Genomic DNA, 19,601 nt, shown 5'->3' on the forward strand with positions numbered 1-19,601 from the left:
CAGATCTTGTGATTTGAGTGTTTGTTGCTGCTGCTGGCTGTGGTACATTGAAAGCCTTTTGGATGTTTGGAGTATCACTGAGTGCATTGTGTCTTATGCTGTATTCACTCAGGCCACTTCCATATCCAATAGACATCCAGCATCTATATCACACAGACATCCCCTGCAGCAGTGAAGTGCTTGCTCAGCATTTTGATGACTTGTTCATTTGTGGGGCAGCGGGTTCAACTGATAGCATTTCAATTAGTCACATCACTAGAGTGGTGACCCCATACACATTCACCAGAGTGTGCTTCTAATATCATATTTAAAGGAATCATCTTTGTGTAAGTCTACAGTTTGTGTTTTGTTTGTATTTGTACATCACAGACAGTGTGAAAAGTTATAGCAAAAAAAAGTATATATGCATGATCTTATTGAGATTCTGTGCCTACAATTTTGGTGGGTTTTGTTTGGAATAAACTATTCAGATCATAAATAGTTAATGTATATATTACTTTCTCTCTCTCTCTCTCTCTCTCTCCACACACACACACTCACACTCACACACACCACAGACAAAATCAAAAGATTCACAAAGGCCAGCGGCTGAAGACGGATGCTGATTGGTCCGAAGGTTGTCGAGCGCGGGCGCTGATTGGTCGAGAATCACTCGAATGATCGGAGTGGAACTCAGGAGAGAGCGCGCTCCCGTTAGAGTCCATGATTCCGAATATGAACGAGCGCGAGCAACGCTAACGGGTTCACACACTCTCATCACAGAGTACAGAGAGCGCGCGCGCGCACACACAAATACACACACACACACGGAGTCAGAGAGGCTCGAGCGCAGGTTTATGTGAAGCTGCATCGTGCGGAGAAAAGGTGAGTTTACATCTCAATATATTCAACCTTTTTATTTACTTCTGAAATTAAAAATGAGTGATCATTTAACTTTATGTCAGTATGAAGTTCATTCAGTCATTTACTGCATAAAAATATAAAAACAAATGCTAATTCAAACTGAATATTTTATGTATACATTTATTAATTTAAGTCTTAATTTAAGTATTAATTTAAGTCTAGCCACATTCTTAACCAGTCTAAAACGGAGAAGCACTCTGTACACCAGAAACAGCACCGTTCAGCTAGAAGCAGCTTGTGAACGCTAAAATCCTGAACACAAAGGACCCCCCATCGTTAGCTGGAGCTTTATATCTGTTCTAGTGGGAAATACACAGAATGATGGCGCAGCCCTTTGGCCTGTTTTAATGAAAAAACCTAGAACATTAACTGCCCGTTCTAGTTAATACCCCCTCAGTGACGGTGCAAAAATAAATAAATTAATTAACAAACAAACCAGCTACACAGGCCAGGCATCAATTTAGTAAACAGCATATATGGTTATATGGTATTTTGTTTTTCCTTTCACTATTATTAAAATCACTTGTGGTTTTAATATATTTTTTTATGGTTTATTTTTGCCAAAAAATGTAACTGTAATTCAGCAACCACCAAAAATTAATTTACATTTTATCTTGACCTATCTTAATTGAGAATAGGCCTGTCACCATTTACAGGGACACAGGTTTGGTCTTTTAAGATAAAAGATCAACAACCACAAAATAAAAGTCAGAAAATATGTAGCTAACCATGTAGACAACAGAATGGATACATACACTCACAACTCTGTCACTCCTGGTTTGATTTAGGACAGAGCCCACTAAGTTATAATGGGAGGGGGCTCTCATCAGACATCAGAGGTCTCCACTGACGGGAGAGGAGCATTTGCACAGTACAGTTGGGAGGAGGTGCAGAAACACAATCGTCGTGGAGACCAGTGGGTGGTGGTGGAGAGGAAGGTGTACAATATCAGCAACTGGGTTAACAGGCATCCTGGAGGGCGCAGAGTTATCGGTCACTATGCTGGAGAGGATGCAACGGTAACAATTCAACACACTCACAGGAGAAGAGTGTTTTAGTGTTATATTGGTACGCAGGTCCTGACCATGCACAGTGTTTATTTTACCACTGGGAAGTAATCACTGGGTTTTTGCGATTATATTGCTACATTATGCTTTATAAATCAATATGAAAACAAAAAATAACACCTTGGCGAGGACACAGTGGTAATGCACTAATCACATATGCATTATGTAGATTTGATCAAACAAACATAGATAATCACTTTCTGTACTGTACAGCTTACATACAGCACTTCCAAAACTGGATGAACAACATATTCTTGCAAATTCTCTTAAAGAAGCCCAATGGATGACATCCCTTATTAAGAAAACGGATGCTAGGCTTTAAATTACTAAGACAGTGTGGGAACAGTCTTGGCCATTGTACAAGTTTTAAACTAACAAACAAATAAATAAGATGTGTTAAGATACTGTAGTATATTGTACATTGTGTTCTGTCTATATACTTTCAAAACACAGGCTATCAGGATATAAATTAAAACTATGAATATTACTATAAGCTCTCAAATAAAATGTCCTCAGGAAAAAACACATCCAGTACTAACGAAAGTTTATTAATCAAAAGATGACTTTCTACAGGAAGCATTCGCAGCGTTTCATCCTGATCAGAAGTATGTAAGGAAGTTTCTGAAGCCGCTGCTCATTGGAGAGTTGGCTTCTACTGAACCCAGTCAGGACCGCAAGAAAAACGTAAGTCTGGATCTGTACTCAGAGCCTCTGTTCATAGAAACATTTAACAAAACAACAGTGTAGTTTTGCTGTAGACATGTCTTCATCACTGATATAAACAAGCATTTAGATATATAGAATCCTTCAATTGTCTTATTAAATACTGTTATTTTTAACAGATGATAACCTATATCTTACAGATTGCATCATACAAGAGGGCAGCATAAGATGTTTCATTTGACATTTTTATTTTTTATGGACCCATGAAATGTTATTCCGTAAGAAGGAATATTTTCTAATTATTTGTTAGCAGTAATTTATTTTTAAAAAATTATAATTTTCAGTTTGTCTTTGTTTATAGCATACCATACTTATACTATACACATACTATACTTATATATATATTTGGAAACTGAAGTTGTAGTAGCATTGATATGTAAAAATAATTGAGTATAAAATATACTGTTCTATTGTATATAATTCAAAATAATCTGCAAACATATGATCTTTGGCTGTGTCAAAAATGGCTCCCTATTTACATTTTAGGGCACTATTGAGTGCATTGCCGTTTCTTGCTGAGTATCTGAATCCTAAACCCGAAATTGAGTGTGAGCTATGAAGGCACTACAATCTCCTACAATGCACTTGTAATTTATACTAAATATTGGAGCTCAAAACATGAGCTAAATTTGGACCAGGATGCATTGTGAGCTTCTCTGCTACTAAGCAACACACATTGGAAGTGTCAGCATTGAGTTGTGTTTCTTAGCACTGTTTAGTGAACTAAATAGTGCCTCACTATGTGGCACAATACTAATACGGGATTAGGGAAACATTTTGGTGAACAACAGTGTGAGCACAAACAGAATACACATAAATAGATGGTTATGAATTTAAGTTTTAAGCAGAAACCTAAGGTTTTTACCCTGAAATCAACATGACTAAAGGCCAATTGGAGATAAGGTGGAATAGAGTGTTCTAGCACAGGGTTGTGCAGCAGTGGAACTGTGTCCCCTGCAGAATTGGTGTGCCATCTGATACCTTTTGGGATCAATTGGAGTGAGTGCCCATTGGGATTTAAGACTAATAATCCTACATCAGTTCCTAATTTTGCTGATACTTTTGTGGCTGAAAGCTATCAGATTCTCATTGGAATGTTTGAGCATCTAGTGTATATCCTTTCCAGAAGTGTTGAATGTGTCACTGCAGCAAAGGCAACATCTATATCTAAAAACATGAGTTTAAAAGATAACCACATACATTTGGCCCTTTAGTATACTGCACTTTTCGGAAAGTCCTCTGGTTTTTAGTACACAATCAATCAGTGTCATTTGGCCCTGGCCGCCTGTGGTTATGACCTGGTGCAGGTACATAGCTTGACTTCACAGGTGTTACCAAAGGTCTTTAGCAAGAGCTGCCATGATAATTCCCTCAGAGCTTCCAGTTAGGCACAGTTTCAATACTGAACTCTGTGTAACATTTCCAGGTTGATAGGAAATGGGGGCAATGTGTAAAAGAGCTGATGCTGCCAGTTGAACATCCAGACTCAGCAGGCCAGATGGGTTCAACAAAAGGATCCAGACGGCAGTGATTCAGCTCTGTGCTGCATATCAAATTTGCAGAAGCTGTGACATTTTTCCTAATTGAACGGGCACCTCCTGTTGCAAGAATGGGTTTTACTCTTCCAAAATGAGACCCTCTGCTGGCATTATGGGTAATAAAACAAGAATGCATATATTTGTAAATTATGTATTAAACATAGCCATGTTGTCCAGCTGAAGTAATGTGCAGTAACACCAAGAAACATGAAAATCACGTAATTCCAGCAGGTTTGTGTGTTCCAAGATCAGTATCTAGGCTGCTTGCTACTAATATCATAGTATTAAACAGTTCCCAAACTTCCCAGTTTGAATGAACCTCATAGATTCAATGGCAAAAACAAAATATTTTCCATGCCTTGATGTGTAACTCGTCAACATGGTATGTTTGTTTCTTGCTGAAACTGACGTAAACTGTACAGTCATTGCTGAAACCGAATAAGCTGATGCAGACCCAAGGGAATGATAGCTGCCTAGTAAGCAATAGAGAATGAGGAATATCAGTAGACCACACAGTCTGACATAGGAAAGGACCCCAATAATGCCTTAGGCCCATGTGGACATCAAAAATGTGGAGCACGTTTTCAGATACAGGACTGTGTATCTGAATCTACTCAACCAGTGTCCTTTAGATATATGGCCAGCAACAAAATTAAGATATTTTTCAGGAGGTGCCATAAAGAGAATTGTTACACTCAATTGTCTTTGTAAAGCTGTTTTGGGATAACACTAGCTGTAAAACATGTTCTAAAAAATGTATTGGATTGATATAATGGCCCAGATGCAGCCTGCATAAATCTAGTGAGTAGCTAGATAAGTAATAGAATAATTAGACCAAAATGAATGGATGGCTTACCTGCCTGTCTAGAGCTGCTTTAATCACACCTCCTCAACTGCCCACCCCCAAGCACACGCCCTGCACCACGGTAAGGAGACTCCACACTCATCACTGAAGGCAGGGGAGGGAGAAAGAAGGGGAAAGAAATATAGGAACAAAAGATGGATTAAGAGAATATTTGACTAACAGAGGCTGTATGAAGCCAGACAGTAGAACATGTGTAGCTGTTGTGGTCAGGCATGAGGTAGGTAAAAAATGTTACAAATGTTGATTTGGATGTCTCAGAGTTTATGAAGAGATGGAAGAACCTGAGGGACCAATATGTCCCCCTCTGAAAAAAACTCACTTTGAGGGATGGGAACCCAAGCAGGAAAAGGTCCAAGCACTGTATTACTTTCCTTACTGGCGTCAAATGTACAGCACGCTCTGTCCCAAATAGTGCCCTACCCCCTATAGTACACACAGATTATAAAACTAATAATACTAGCCCCAGACAATATACCTAAAGTTAGCTTACTTTGCAGTACAAACGATGATGGCTTTAGAAGGTGAACGAAAGAAGAGTGGGACTTCTTTTGTTCTGATTTTTGGAGTTGGAGTTGACCGTTTCAGAACAGTCAGAGCATGTAAAACAGTTGATTTTTTTTTTACCTTACTGCGGAAATAACCTCATAGTATAAAGTGTCCACCAAGTCTGAAAAGGTCCCATCAACAGCCAGTGAAAACAGAGCACAAAAATAAACACAGGAAGTATATACTTAAAACCAGCAATGTGTCTGTGTGCTGTGCTAACTGAGTTGTGGCATTAGCCTGAGTTATAAAGCAAAGTGTATATCAATCTCATCTGAGGTCATCCTCAACCTCTGCCTCATACTAGCCCTGTCTTCCACTTATCAATATTACACAGAACCATGACAGTGTAAAATGATAAACCATGCAAATCTACAAGACGTTACGTACTGCTACATACACATGTACCTGGCTGTAACCAGAATTATCAGTAACAGAAATTACACAGTAGGCTACACCAGCCCTTACAGTCTTTATTTAAACTGTATACTAATGTTTTGTTCTGCCCAAAATGATGCAGCAACAACATTTTGGAGTTAGCTACTGCTGCATGTCAGATACTTTTGAACCAGTTAAGGTGGAACATAATCCGCAATATATGCTATTCTGCTCACCTATATTTCTATATGTATTTGTTTATTTTTGTTATTATTATTATTGTTTTACTATTATTATTCTGCACAAATTGCAGTGCAAACACTAACAGTTCTTGTAAGTTAGTGTTTGCATCTGCATCTCTAGGTATGAGTTTGACTCCTTTGAGCAGGGGGTTGGAGTCATGTAGTGTATTATACCCAGTCTTTTAGTATCTGACTGATGTTTTTCTTTTATCTATAACTCATCTATAGTGTGAGTTCCCCAGTCTGTATATAATCTGCTCAGTAGTTGCAGTTGTGGTTTGAGCTATAGCTACGGTATCTGTAGTGTGAAGCTTAAGTTGGGTCAGTTATGCTGGGTTAAACTGGGTCTCAGTCACTGGTAGAAATCACTGCCAGTGCTTAATGTGACTTTAATGTTGAAGAATTTCAATAAATTATTGTAAAATGTTGTACAGTACAATACTCTGTGATAACAGTATTTTACTGGTAGCTGAACTGCCTGTAAGTCACTGTAAATCTGATTTTTTTTTTACTGTGTACTACAGATCATCTGTAATTAACCCTTCAGCGAGCCTATGGATATTAATTATATAGTGATTTTTTGCTGGGCTTGTTTCAAATTGAACAGCCATTTGTCCAACTATTAAGCCCTTTTGGTAGCTGTATGAAAGTGCTGGGAATGCTGGTGGGAGGGTGGAGGGAAGATATTCTGCGCTCAGCCTAGAGCTGTTTCACATCTTTATGTGAAGGCTGTCTGAGTTCCTGGGAGGAGAATCATGATAGAGGTTGTTAGCTTGGCAGTGTGGGACTCTATATTTTGCTGGTTGTGTGAAAATGTGCTGGTGACAGCACTCAGACTCTTGTACACTCTTTTCAGTGCCTCCTTAGCTGTGGCATTTTAAAATATAGACCATAAAACAGAGGGTCAAGTCTGGGTTTCTCCAACGTTTGCAGTATATATAGAATTTCAAAGCTTGGAATAAAGGCAGCAGGTTAGGATGTAAGTTCTTGTGTAGTTGTGCTCTGTAGGGCTCAGGAGAGATAATTGGGCTAAATCAGCAGCACAAGCATCAGTCAGTCCATGAGCAAGGCTGCTAGTCCCAGCCTGTAGTAAGAGAAATTTCGAAAAAGAAATCTGGTGAAGCATAGTGCGTTTCATGTAAATAAATATGAACATTTGAGCTTCATTTGAATAGTATTGACTGAGAGATGGAGCTTATATAACTTAACAAATAAAACTTTAAAAAAGAAATTACTTTTAAACATAAGTTCTAAAAAAATTACATTTGTCGTGAGGAAAAAGTTAGGATACCCCTATATTTATTACTATTTAAAATGTCTCTATTTATAATCAGGTGCCCCACGTCAACTGCAAATGATTAGACCATTGTTAAAGAAGACATTAGAGAAGGCTGTCTTATTTAAACTTCAGACATTAGTTTGAATTGCTCTTGGTTGTTAAAGTGAGTGGTATCATCATGCCGAGATATAAAGAGGCCTGCAGAAAGAAGTTTATAAATGTATGAGTCTGGGAAGGGATGTAAAAAAGGTTATTTCAGCCAAAGGGGGAAATACCAGCTACTAGGGCATAGGGTGTCCTAACTACTTTGTCACAAGAAATGTATATTTCTGTTCATTAAATTTTACAACTTATATTCAAAAGTGATTTCATCAGTTTGATTTGTTTAGTTATATAAGCTCCATCTCTCTACTTTTCAAATTATGCTCAAACGTGCATATGTTTAAATATCAGAAAGACGAAGATTTTCATGGGATGTCCTAACTTTTTCTCATCACTGTAAATAAAGTAAAATCAACCTTCAGTGAATGTTAATTTAAAGGAGTTAATATCAGAATTATTAACAAGTACATATTGTTTGTTTCTACTTATTTCCACTGAAGGTTGTAAAAACTGGAAGAGCATAGTTCAGAACATCATGTTGAGCCTCATGGCAGCCTTACACCAAACGACTTTTCAAGCAGTTTCACAGTCACAGACACTTCCAATGTCTGAATGCATCATGCGTTTTGATAGAGTTGTGGCATGCTCAAAGGTTTGGTGCCAGAATAGCTGTCTTAAATCAGTCTTTTTTTGTCTGTGTTTAATGTTACCATACATTTTTAGTCTTGGCTCATGCAAATAGTGACCCATTAGAGTCCCATTTTATAGAGCACCAACACTTGCTTGGCCCCTTTTGGAAGCCCTTCCTCCCTTTTACCATCAGATGGAAAATGCCAACTTCCACTGGGAATACTTCAACAGGAACAAAGTATTTTGAGCTTGTTTTCTTAACATCTGAACAGTCTGGGGACCAGAGTAGAGGAATTAATCTCTACAAAAACCTGTTTTGCTACAGTTACAATGTGCAGCTTACTGCCTGGCATGTACATAGTGAAGACGCTGAGTCAGTGGTATAAAAGTTTATCTGAGCTCTAAGCATGACACACGTGACTCCTGCTAAAGTTACTGAAGGCCACCCAGGTCCTTGCTTGGCTATTTGCACAGTACCATGTCTGTATCTGCTGCCACCTGTTGTATATAGCGTGATACTACGTTTTGGCCCAGTTAGTGTGACCTCGGTCTCTTTTTTCCAGACTGTTGTTCACAGACATTCCAATGCAAATTAAAATGAGCCTCCATTCTTTTCCCTGCAAGTTTTTTTCTTTCTCTTTCATCTGTCTGATTCTATCTTTCATGCCCCCCCCCCCCCCCCCCCCTCTCTCTCTCTCTCTCTCTCTCTCTCTCTCTCTCTCTCTCTCTGGCTCTCAGGCTGCAATAGTGGAGGATTTCCGGGCCTTGCGAGAACAGTTTGAAGCAGAGGGTTTATTCCGCACTAATCCACTGTTCTTCATCCTGCACCTCGGACACATTCTGCTCTTAGAGGCCTTGCCTCTTTATCTGCTGTTGAGCTTTGGCAGTGGCTGGATTAACACAATTCTTTGCACTTTCATACTGGCCACTGCACAGGTAGGAGGTGGGGTCAAACTGGGCTCATAAGGTTATATTGAAATAAATAATTTTAAATGTAATTTTTGATCACCATGTGTACAAGAGTTGCTAACAATATTTATAAGACTACTATGGCTTTTTTTCATGTTTTCTGTAAGATGTAATTTGAGATGAAAAATCACACTCTTTTGAAGTCTCTGAATGAACCAATTCATGCTTAGTATACCAGGTAACCCCATATGGGAGCATATTTGTTTAAAATAGGTTTAGTACAGGATCTCTAACATAGGGGTGGGCGATATGGCTCTAAAATAACATCACAATATTTCAGGGTATTTTGGCGATATGAAAAAAACACTGAAAAATATATTTTTTTAATTTCAAGATCACTGCTGCTGCAAAAAAATATTATTATTAATTATATTAAATTAACAGTATATTTCATTACATATTCATATTTAAATCATATTGAATAATGTAATAATTTGTATAAATCTAACACTGATTCTGACACTGTATAAAAAATATACAGAATAGTTGCTCAGCTGAGTGAATGTGGTCTGTCTGCTGGGGTTAGAGGTCACATTGTCTGTTGAACTCTACTTGTGGCATTTTTTACTTTCCACGTACTCAACTGGGTGCCTGTTTTTTTTTGTTACAGGCTTCTTACATATTTTATATCTACAGTGTTTTGTTGTACATCGGATATTTTATATCCAAACCACCTCCACACAACTGAAGTCCCTCCTCTTTTGGAGCAAATTCTTTGAACTCAGTGAAAATTTCCTCTGCACCTGTCTTTGTGCCTAAATCACTCACGTAATGAATGTATGCAATCTTATGTATAACAGCATGATGTCATTACTTAAACAAGTTAGAATATCACAATTATCACAATATTGATTTTTTATAGTTTAAAAAAACTTTGCAATAATATTGTGCGCAGTACGATATGGCACAGCCGTACACTGACACATTCACAACACTAGGTGTGAGTATATTGAGTGATATCATGATGAATCACTGGAGTAAATGGCTGATTATTCTTCTAAAATAATGTGCAGGCATATCTCTACATTTTGTAAAGCTGAAAGTTCTTTTTTACCCTCTCTGGTACAGTCTCAGGCTGGCTGGCTGCAGCATGACTTTGGTCACCTGTCTGTCTTCAAAAGGTCTGGTTGGGATCATGTAGTGCACAAATTTGTCATCGGACACCTGAAGGTATTCCATTAGTTTACAATATTTTAATATGTTTTAAACCCTAAATGCCCAGGACCAAGCTTCCATTATATAACTTGAGAATAGTTTCTATGCAGGTAATGCACAATAAGCTAACAAACTGAATTAAGATAAAAACATATGATTGCTGTGTAAATCCAGCAGGTAAGACTTTATCACACAATTTACCTAGTGTACAAACTTGGATGTGTGTGTGTGTTGTTTAGGGGGCCTCTGCAAACTGGTGGAATCATCGTCATTTTCAACACCATGCTAAGCCCAATGTGTTACATAAAGACCCAGACATTAATATGCTGAAGATTCTTGTACTGGGGAATGTACAGCCTGTGGAGGTAAACGCACTAAAATCATTTATGTGATTAATCTCAGCCGCCTAAACTTTTAGTAAAAGTGTTCTATTTGTAATATTAGTGTAAATTTTTCATTAGATGCAGATCACATCAGTGACCTCACTCACTCACTCACTCACTCACGTTTAACAACATTCTCCATAAGGATGTTTTTCATGGATTTAACTCAATAACACAGGGTGTCTTACATATTGCTGCATTGAGTGATTTTGTAAAGGTAACCTCAGAACTGTATACATGTTTTTAATCACAGAACTATTCAACAATGTAAGGAAAATTTTTTGCATTAACAACATTTGTATTAAATTCTTATGGTTTTATACATTATTATTTATATAGATTCATACGTTGTCTGTAACCGCTTATCCAGTTCAGGGTCACTGTGGGTCCGGAGCCTACCCAGAATCACTGGACGCATGCAGGAACACACCCTGGAGGGGGCGCCAGTCCTTCACACACTCATACATTGACTCACACACTCACACCTATGGGCACTTTTGAATTGTCATTCCACCTACCAGTGTGTGTTTTTGCACCGTGGGGGGAAACCGGAGCATCCGGATGAAACCCACCCGGACACTGGGAGAAATACCTTTGGATGTAAAAATGATATTACATTCTACTCCCTTCTTCCTCTTCCTCTTTCTCTTCTCCTTCCAGTATGGGATTAAAAAGTTGAAGCACATGCCATACAACCATCAGCACAAGTACTTCTTTCTGGGTAAGCCAGCCATTTGCTTTTGCAGTTTACAGACCCTTACAATTGTACATTATATGGACAAAAGAATTTGGGACACAAAGGCATTACACCTACCAGGTTTTTATGAAATCTCCTAAATCTAGAGAAATTAATATGGAATTGATGCACCATTTGCAGCTATAAAATCAGCTATGGAAACCCATGTCATGAAGCTCATGGTACACAGGTTTTTACCATTGTTAATGCCAGAGGATGTTTGGAACTCTGTAATTATTGATTCAGCAGAGTGTTTTACGCAGTGTCTGCCTCAAAACCCGCTTATGTGGTCTGCCAAATGATGGCTGACTTGCTGTGGTTCTAAAATGCTTGTTGATTGACATTTTACAAATTGAATTCTCATAAATTCTAATTATTAAGGACTATGTCCAATCAGTCCCAATGCTTTTGTCAATATAGTCTCTATATTGGTCAAAATATATTAACCAATATAATCAATATCACTGTGCAAAAATCAGAAGACACTCATCAGTTTTGAGTCAAAACTGTCATTAAGTATGTTTTAAGTACCAAAGTTATCAAAACTTGAGGTAAAAAAAAATAATTAAAACATGGTAAATTAAACACCTAAATACCCTGCAAATCCTGTTAGACCACTCAAATGATCAGCATTTGATAAACAGAACTTAAAAAGTAGAGTACTTTAAACTAGCAAAACCCTGGTTCTGAATGGATTTGGGGTTTTAATGAGACATAAATTTATGAAGTATACAACAATTTATGAAGTAGTTTTCATGCTTTATGTCATTTGTTTGCTCTTATTTATTATGAACTATGTCACCAGTGGAGCTCCGTAATTAACAGTGATTTTTCTTAAATTAATGAAGTGGTCTATGACTGTAGTACAGCATAATTTTTAGAACTGAACCTCTGTTCTAATATCTCCTTTCTCTCTCTCTCTCTCTCTCTCTCTCTCTCTGTCTCAGTTGGTCCCCCTCTGCTCATCCCAGTTTACTTCAACATGCACATTCTGCAGACGATGATACAACGAAGGGACTGGGTGGTGAGTTCCAGTAGATCTCCTTTTTCCCTTTAGTGTCATTAGTAAAGATGTCATCAGTATGTGTATGTAGATAAAAGACTGGGGAGCCGTGTTTACTGTTGTTTTTCTCTTTTTTTTCTGTTCAGGACTTTGCGTGGTATCTGTCCTACTATGTACGCTTCTTCTCATGTTATGTTCCGTATTATGGATTCTTTGGATCAATACTGCTACTCACTTGTGTGAGGTAAGATTTTATGACTTTTTGCACTTAAGTACAGTTCACATTATCAGAGTCCAGTGTATCACAATCATGCTAATGAAGTTAAATATCTCAAGTAGCACGTGTTTCTGGTGTGATCTGCAGGTTCATTGAGAGTCACTGGTTTGTGTGGGTCACCCAGATGAACCACATCCCCATGGACATTGATCATGATAAAAATGATGACTGGCTCAGCATGCAGGTAAAGTGGAGTAAATGCTCTAGACAATAACAAAGTATTCAAATATATATACAAAATTGTAAATGTAGACACTCATTCTAAGTACTGAATTGAACTACGATAAACTAGACATATTTCTGACACAGCTGTTCAGTTGCACACACACAGATTAAACCATGTAGAAAAACACTGCAAAAAAAATGGGAAGGCAGTTGCAAGAGTCAGCTAAATGGGCATGAACCACCTCCAGATCCTGGATGAGTTGGAGTGCTATTGACAATCCAGACTGAATCCTACAGAATACTCTGTCTGATGTCTTCCTATGAGAGTATCCACACACATTTGGCCAAAATGTTTATATGCATACAACATGTCAGTTCTTCTGATTCTTTTTATGGTATAAACATTTAAATGTTCAATATGGGATCTTCCAGGTGATTCTTGAACATTCATTCATTCATTCTATATCTGGTTTGTTTAAAACGAAAGTACAGTGCATTTCTATATCAGTAACCAATTAATGCTATCTAACTAATTAATTATCTGTTTCATAGCTGAAGGCCACCTGTAACATTGAGCAGTCGTTCTTCAATGACTGGTTTAGTGGGCACCTCAACTTCCAGATTGAGCACCAGTGAGTGTTACATTTCTTTATGCTGGGGTTTGTGTGTGCACAAAACAAAATGTCAGCAATAATTATAACTCAGCCATGTAACAACCTCAATAAAGAATTGTTGAAAATTTAAATTGGGGGAAAGAAATCTTTTTAAAATCAAAACTGGGTTCTAATTGGGTTTGACCAGTCCAGCCAATAAAAATGTGGTATATTTAAGTTGGCATTTATATGATCATGCTTATATGGCCCTTGTCCCCTTTAGTCTGTTTCCCATGATGCCTCGCCACAACTACATCCGTGCGGCTCCTCGGGTGGTGGAGTTGTGTAAGAAGTATGGAGTTCGGTATCAGATCAAAGGTCTGTGGGAGGCCTGGACTGACATTGTCAGGTAAAAAATGTGCTTCACAATATGTTTATTATTATAATAATTAATATTAAATTAAAACAGTTGGTTTGCAAAAGATGATTAAAGGAAAACATGCCTTGCTTTTTGGTGCACCTATCTTTATGGCAATAATAAAAAAAAAAAAAACAGAATGCATTCACATTTTAGAAGAAATTTACCCCCTGTGTGGTGTTCATGTCTGTGAGACTATTAATCAATGTTTAAAAAGTCAGTAAGGATAGAAACTATGGAAGCAAATCTGTCTCATCAGACTTTGAAATATTACCACCTTTGAATTTGTAACACTGATTTTTTTTTGCACTGAAACTATGCATCTGAATTTTGCTGCTTTTAAATTTAAGTCTTCAGATTTCCACCTCTGAATATTTTGCTTCAAAATTATGCATCTGAATATAATTGCTCTTGAATAGAACTCATGAAAAAAAATTCAAGCTCAAAAAAATTCAAACAATATATTTCGAAGTTGCTCAAATTCGGTAGACGAAATTCAGAAAACAAAATACAAGTTACAAAAAACTCAGATACACATCTGGGATACTAAGGGTGAGCAATTGATTCATTAGGATTTTCTGTTTCACCTTAAATGCTGCACTAGTTGCATTCTGTCGCCGCTAGGTGGCGAAATACGAACACAACTTCCACACCGTGGAAAACTACACATTTAGCTTCCTTCTGTGGATATTATCTCCTTATTTTCAAAGTGTCTAAAAAATCTGAAAGGCTCATTAAAGACACAATATAACAGACTATTAATATAAAAAGAGAAAAGAAAGAAGAGAAAAATATGAAAGAGAAGAAAATCCTAATGAATCGATTGCTCATTCTTGGTATCCCGGATGTGTATCTGAATTTTTGTAAATTGTATTTTGGTTTCTGAATTTCGAAATATATTGTTTGAATTTTTTTGAGCTTGGATTTTTTTCACGAGTTCTATTCAAGAGCAATTATATTCAGATGCATAATTTCGAAGCAACATTTTCAGAGGTGTACATCTGAAGACTTAAATTCAAAAGCAAAATTCAGATGCATAATTTCAGTGCAAAAAAATTCAGTGCTACAAATTCAAAGGTGGTAATATTTCAAAGTCTGATGAGACAGATTTCCTTCCATAAGAAACCTTGTTAAAGATCAGCATGATTTGTTCCTCCCATGTCTTTATTATTAACCATATGTTTTCTTTGCTTATAATTGAGATAAAGTCAACACATGTTAGGTATTTTTAGAAAACATGTTATGGCTATATAGTTTTACAATCCCAATGGTCTGGGTCCACAAGACAATTGAGTGAGCAACAAATACACGAACAACACACACGGGTTAATGGATTATAATACAGTAAATATACAGTATATACAGTAAAATTCCAAGGCTATTGATTGTAAAAATAAAACAGGCCCTTGTTTTTTTAAAAAGGAAATATAGCGAATAATCAAATCTAAGGTTCTAAAAATAAGTTATACTTAAACACTAAGTCAATTCATTGTGAGGAAGGTCATTTTAAAGCCTGGTGTTTTTATTTAGTTTCTTTGCAGAAACATGAAGTAAACGAACATTTAGAGTAGTAATTTTTGGAAATAATATATTATATAATATATTTATTTATATATATATATATATATATATATATATATATATATATATATATATATATATATAATTTACCTCTTCTTACTGTAAATAATTTTCTTTTGTTTCAATTTCAGGTCTTTGAGGAAGTCTGGAGAGCTGTGGCTGGATGCATACCTCCATAAATAACCCCCCCACCCCTATCCATGCTGTAGTTAATGACTGTTCAAATACAGAAGTTTCCACAATCATTTAATTCAAAATCATCAAAACCCCTTCAATCCCAAGACATTAATATAATGATCGGTAGGAATATCTATAGCAAAGAAGCCTTAATTCACTTTCATTTATGTTACTATTATTTGTTTATTGTCAGATTGCCCCAGTGTCTCTCCTCCTGTGCTGTGTATGCTGGTGGTGCTTTATCTGTAAATGGATTGGGACCACATATCTTATATTAACCAGACCTTGCTGTTTGCCAACATCAGGCCATAAAAAGCTTTGACACAAATGCTGTTTAAATGCTGAACTTTACTGTTATTGCTGTACTCAGAGATTTTTCATACTTTTTCAATACTACCTTCCCGGTGTCTTAGTTTTGCTAAATTACTTGTTTGAAACAAGACTATCAGAAAATTTTGATGTAAGAATTTTCATGCCAGATTTACCTAGAAGTTTACTAGAATTATCAATTAAATTTTGATGTGTTGTTCATAAGAAATGAACTTTGTCTTGTCTTTTTTCTCTTTTGACCAGTCATCAAATACAGAGCCGATAAAACATTATAGATCCCACTTCATTTAACTTCCAGTTTAACTGATTGAGTTGTATTTAATGTATCAAACGTTTATTTGGGATTCCATTGTTTTCAAAGCACTTCCTTTTGATTTATCAAAGAAAAATGCAGGGATATTATTTTCCACATCTCTAAAATATTTAGCTTCTCACCTTCAAAGTAATTTCAGACACATTCAGTGATACTTAAGTCTGGGCTCTGGAATGTGTATTCAGAGCTCAAATTAAAATTCCAGCAAAATATTCAGCTTCATGCTGGAAAACACTGACTAAAATTAAACAGTTTAAAAAGCTGTGCTCTATAGGTCTATAATGACAAAGAACAGAAACAAAAAACTTCAGATTTCATAAAGAATCTATCAACTAAATTTTATGTTCTTGCATCATTCTTCATGACTAAAAATCAGCACTTGAACATGCATGTTTAGACAGGATTAGGGGCATTATTTACATAAAAACACTTGCTTTTTCAAACAAAGATTCTATTAGAATTATTTCTAATAAATCCAAATGAAAAAATGGCTTTTCATGAACCACACATACAATCGTTCTTTTACACCATTACAGAACAATCATCCTATGCAACAACACATTCTCTATCCTTGCTTGAATTTCTTTCCCTTTCTTACTGTGGCATATTGTAATGTTTTATACAGACGTGAACACAATGTCGGCAGCACGCTGGCGCAAACAGGTAGTACTGTTCTCACACAGCTCCAGGGTCCTGGGGTTTTGGGTTTGAACCCCACTCCAGATGAGGAGTTTGGTGTGTTCTATTTGTGTCCATGTGGGTTTCCTCCGGGTGCTCCTGTTGCCTCCCACGGTCCAAAAACACATGTTGGTAGGTTGATTGGCGACTCAGAGTGTCCATAGGTGTGAGTGAGTGAGTGAAAGTATAAGTGTGTGTCGCCGTGTGAAGGACTTGTGCCCCCTCCAGGGTGTGTTCCTGCCTTGCGCCCAGTGATTCTGGGTAGGCTCCAGATGCACCATAACCCTGAATTGGATAAGCTGTTACAGACAATGAATGAATGTACACAATGCAGAAAGTCAGAAGTTTCATACTTTCTCAGCATAAGAACAAAATGTATGTGGAAGAATTAAAACAAAGCATTTTCTAAAAACTGAATAAATATACAAATTAATTGTGTACAAGATCTTAGTATATGTTTGTAATGTGTGTAGATGACAAGACAATTGCAAGAGCTACAGTAATGATAAAGCAGGGTTTTAGGCTTATTTTGAGGATTTTGACATTTATTGTTATTATGGGTATAATATTTTTTTTCTTTTAAAAATTTTCCAGTTGGCTTGCAGAGGCTATTTTCTTCATCTGTTTCTTCATGATCTCCTGCAGCTCAGAGTCCCCTTGGCTCTTCTAAAGAAAGAGAGGGAAGGAAATTACTGCTTTATCAGACTTTGGAAAAAGTTTTTATATCATTGGTAAACCACTAGCCCACACCGCCTGCAGGGCTGGTCTAGAAGAGGCATATGCGCTATGACTGAGTGACACCTAATGTTGAAACACGCATGTGCGAGTAGGAACTGTTAATTCAGCCGTATTCACAGAGAGAACTTAAGGTGGCGCAACTACACCGTCTGTTGTTAGTTCAGCCATATTTCACATTCCAGTTCGTGAACTAAATTTGGAACCGTTCGGCGGTGACCAGATATCCTATTTACCCTGGACAAGTACTCTTTTTGGGACCTAAAACATGCATTTTCAAGGTGTCAGAGAGTTGAGAGCTGCACTACAAACTCGCTCCGCTTCAGCGCTGTAGCTCCACCATCCACCGCAGCTCAGTGTTTTACTGGAGCCTCGAACAGAAATGTAGTTAACGTTGTTATGGTAATATTTATCATAGTATTTCCTTTATGTTTGGAGAATGTTTCTGTGATCCAGCCTTTTGTTTTCTACGCTATATTTAACAAACAGAAAGTCATCTTGTCTGTTCCTATAACGGCACGAATACAGGGACAAATCTCACCGTTACTGACTTCTGACGAGTAAACTACATCTGCACAGCTTTTTGTTTAACTTCACACGAAAACGGGTGAAATCTCCAGATTATTAAAGTCAGAACACCACAGCGAGGTGTTACTCAAAATAAACAACGCTGTGAATTTGTTACAGCACAGTTTTATCAGTCGGACCCTTATAGAAATGTAAGTCAGTAATAAATATCTAGTTCCAGCAGTGCCCTGCTCCTTTATCAAGTGTATATTACTTGCTTGGTTTTAGAAATGTTCAAAAGCACGTAATAAACGTATTTTACAATTTATTACTGGTTATTATTGTAAACAAAGACATTGATATGAAGCAAAAAAGCTTCTCCAGACCTTCCAATGACAAGGGTATGTATTTTCGGCTTTCCTGTTTCTGAAATGCCAGAAAAACCTCTGTGAAAATTGCTATATGGCTAATGGTCAATTGGCTAAACCAGGCTTGGGTAGTTTCGCTTTGCTATTGTGATTAGGTTAATTTTATCTACAGTGCAATTTTCACTCTTATAAATTTAAAATATACTTTCTCATTATTTGTGTAAAAAGTGTTTTGCAGGCTGCATCTTTAGTTATTTAAATGCATCAGGAATAAGCTTGAACCATCACACTCCAATATACTAAAAATACTAAAGATCTTAAGAAGTAGCTAATGGAGCTAATGTAATAATCATATATATTGACAGTTAAGTCATCAGCTAAAATAGGTCACCTATTTATATATTTAAATGTATGAATCTTCACAAATATATATATATATATGAAGATTCATACATTTAAATATATAAATAGGTGACCTATTTTGAAGATTCATACATTTTAAATTCTTTAGGAGTGTATATCATTTTGGAGATGTTTTATAACATTTATAATAGTTTTTTGACCATAAACCTAATTATGTTGTAGTGTCTTTCCATGGGCCCCCTAACTTACACTGCCTGATAGAGGAGTCAGACACATGCAGAGTAAAATATATCACCAGAGAATCAGATCTTTCTGTGCGCTGCCATGTTTTCTATCACAGTGCAAAAGATGAAAAAGGCTTTTTATATAACAAAATAATAAGCCGCACATTTCTGCCTTCATTATAGATCCAACAAATGCAGAACATCAGTGAAAAATCATATTGTTTACAGAACAGTAGATGGAATAAAACTAGTGACAGCCAATCAGGCTCTTGCAGAACTGGTTAATTTATTGTTGATGTTACTTTAAGATTTAGCCAGGGAAATCTGGCCACTATTTTCTGCAGTCAGCATAGTTT

The 19,601-nt window shown here is 36.8% G+C and overlaps 2 protein-coding genes across 5 annotated transcripts in view; one reads left to right on the forward strand and one right to left on the reverse strand.

Annotated features, from left to right (window-relative positions):
* The first annotated feature begins 713 nt into the window (after window positions 1-713).
* fads2 (fatty acid desaturase 2) lies at window positions 714-15,775 on the forward strand. Of its 2 annotated transcripts, none has more exons than XM_066669379.1 (13): window positions 714-864; window positions 1,692-1,922; window positions 2,544-2,654; window positions 9,009-9,206; window positions 10,308-10,409; window positions 10,634-10,759; window positions 11,438-11,498; window positions 12,461-12,537; window positions 12,663-12,760; window positions 12,881-12,977; window positions 13,511-13,590; window positions 13,835-13,960; window positions 15,682-15,775. In XM_066669379.1, the coding sequence occupies exons 2-13, from the start codon at window positions 1,713-1,715 to the stop codon at window positions 15,731-15,733; spliced, it is 1,338 nt and encodes a 445-aa protein (XP_066525476.1). In that variant the 5' UTR covers window positions 714-864; window positions 1,692-1,712; the 3' UTR covers window positions 15,734-15,775. The 2 variants fall into 2 exon arrangements, with proteins under 2 accessions (XP_066525476.1, XP_066525477.1); XM_066669380.1 differs by having other exon boundaries at window positions 1,697-1,922.
* Window positions 15,776-15,925: 150 nt separating this feature from the next.
* Window positions 15,926-19,601, reverse strand: part of eps8l2 (EPS8 signaling adaptor L2) — a 42,446-nt gene continuing 38,770 nt past the window's right edge. For all 3 annotated transcript variants that reach the window (XM_066669378.1, XM_066669377.1, XM_066669376.1), the window contains one exon: window positions 15,926-17,714. In XM_066669378.1, the coding sequence (XP_066525475.1) occupies window positions 17,678-17,714 (37 nt within the window). In that variant the 3' untranslated portion in view covers window positions 15,926-17,677. The remainder of the gene's footprint in view (window positions 17,715-19,601) is intronic.

The sequence above is a fragment of the Hoplias malabaricus genome, chromosome 4, assembly GCF_029633855.1.
Source record: "Hoplias malabaricus isolate fHopMal1 chromosome 4, fHopMal1.hap1, whole genome shotgun sequence".
NCBI classification, from domain to species: domain Eukaryota; kingdom Metazoa; phylum Chordata; class Actinopteri; order Characiformes; family Erythrinidae; genus Hoplias; species Hoplias malabaricus.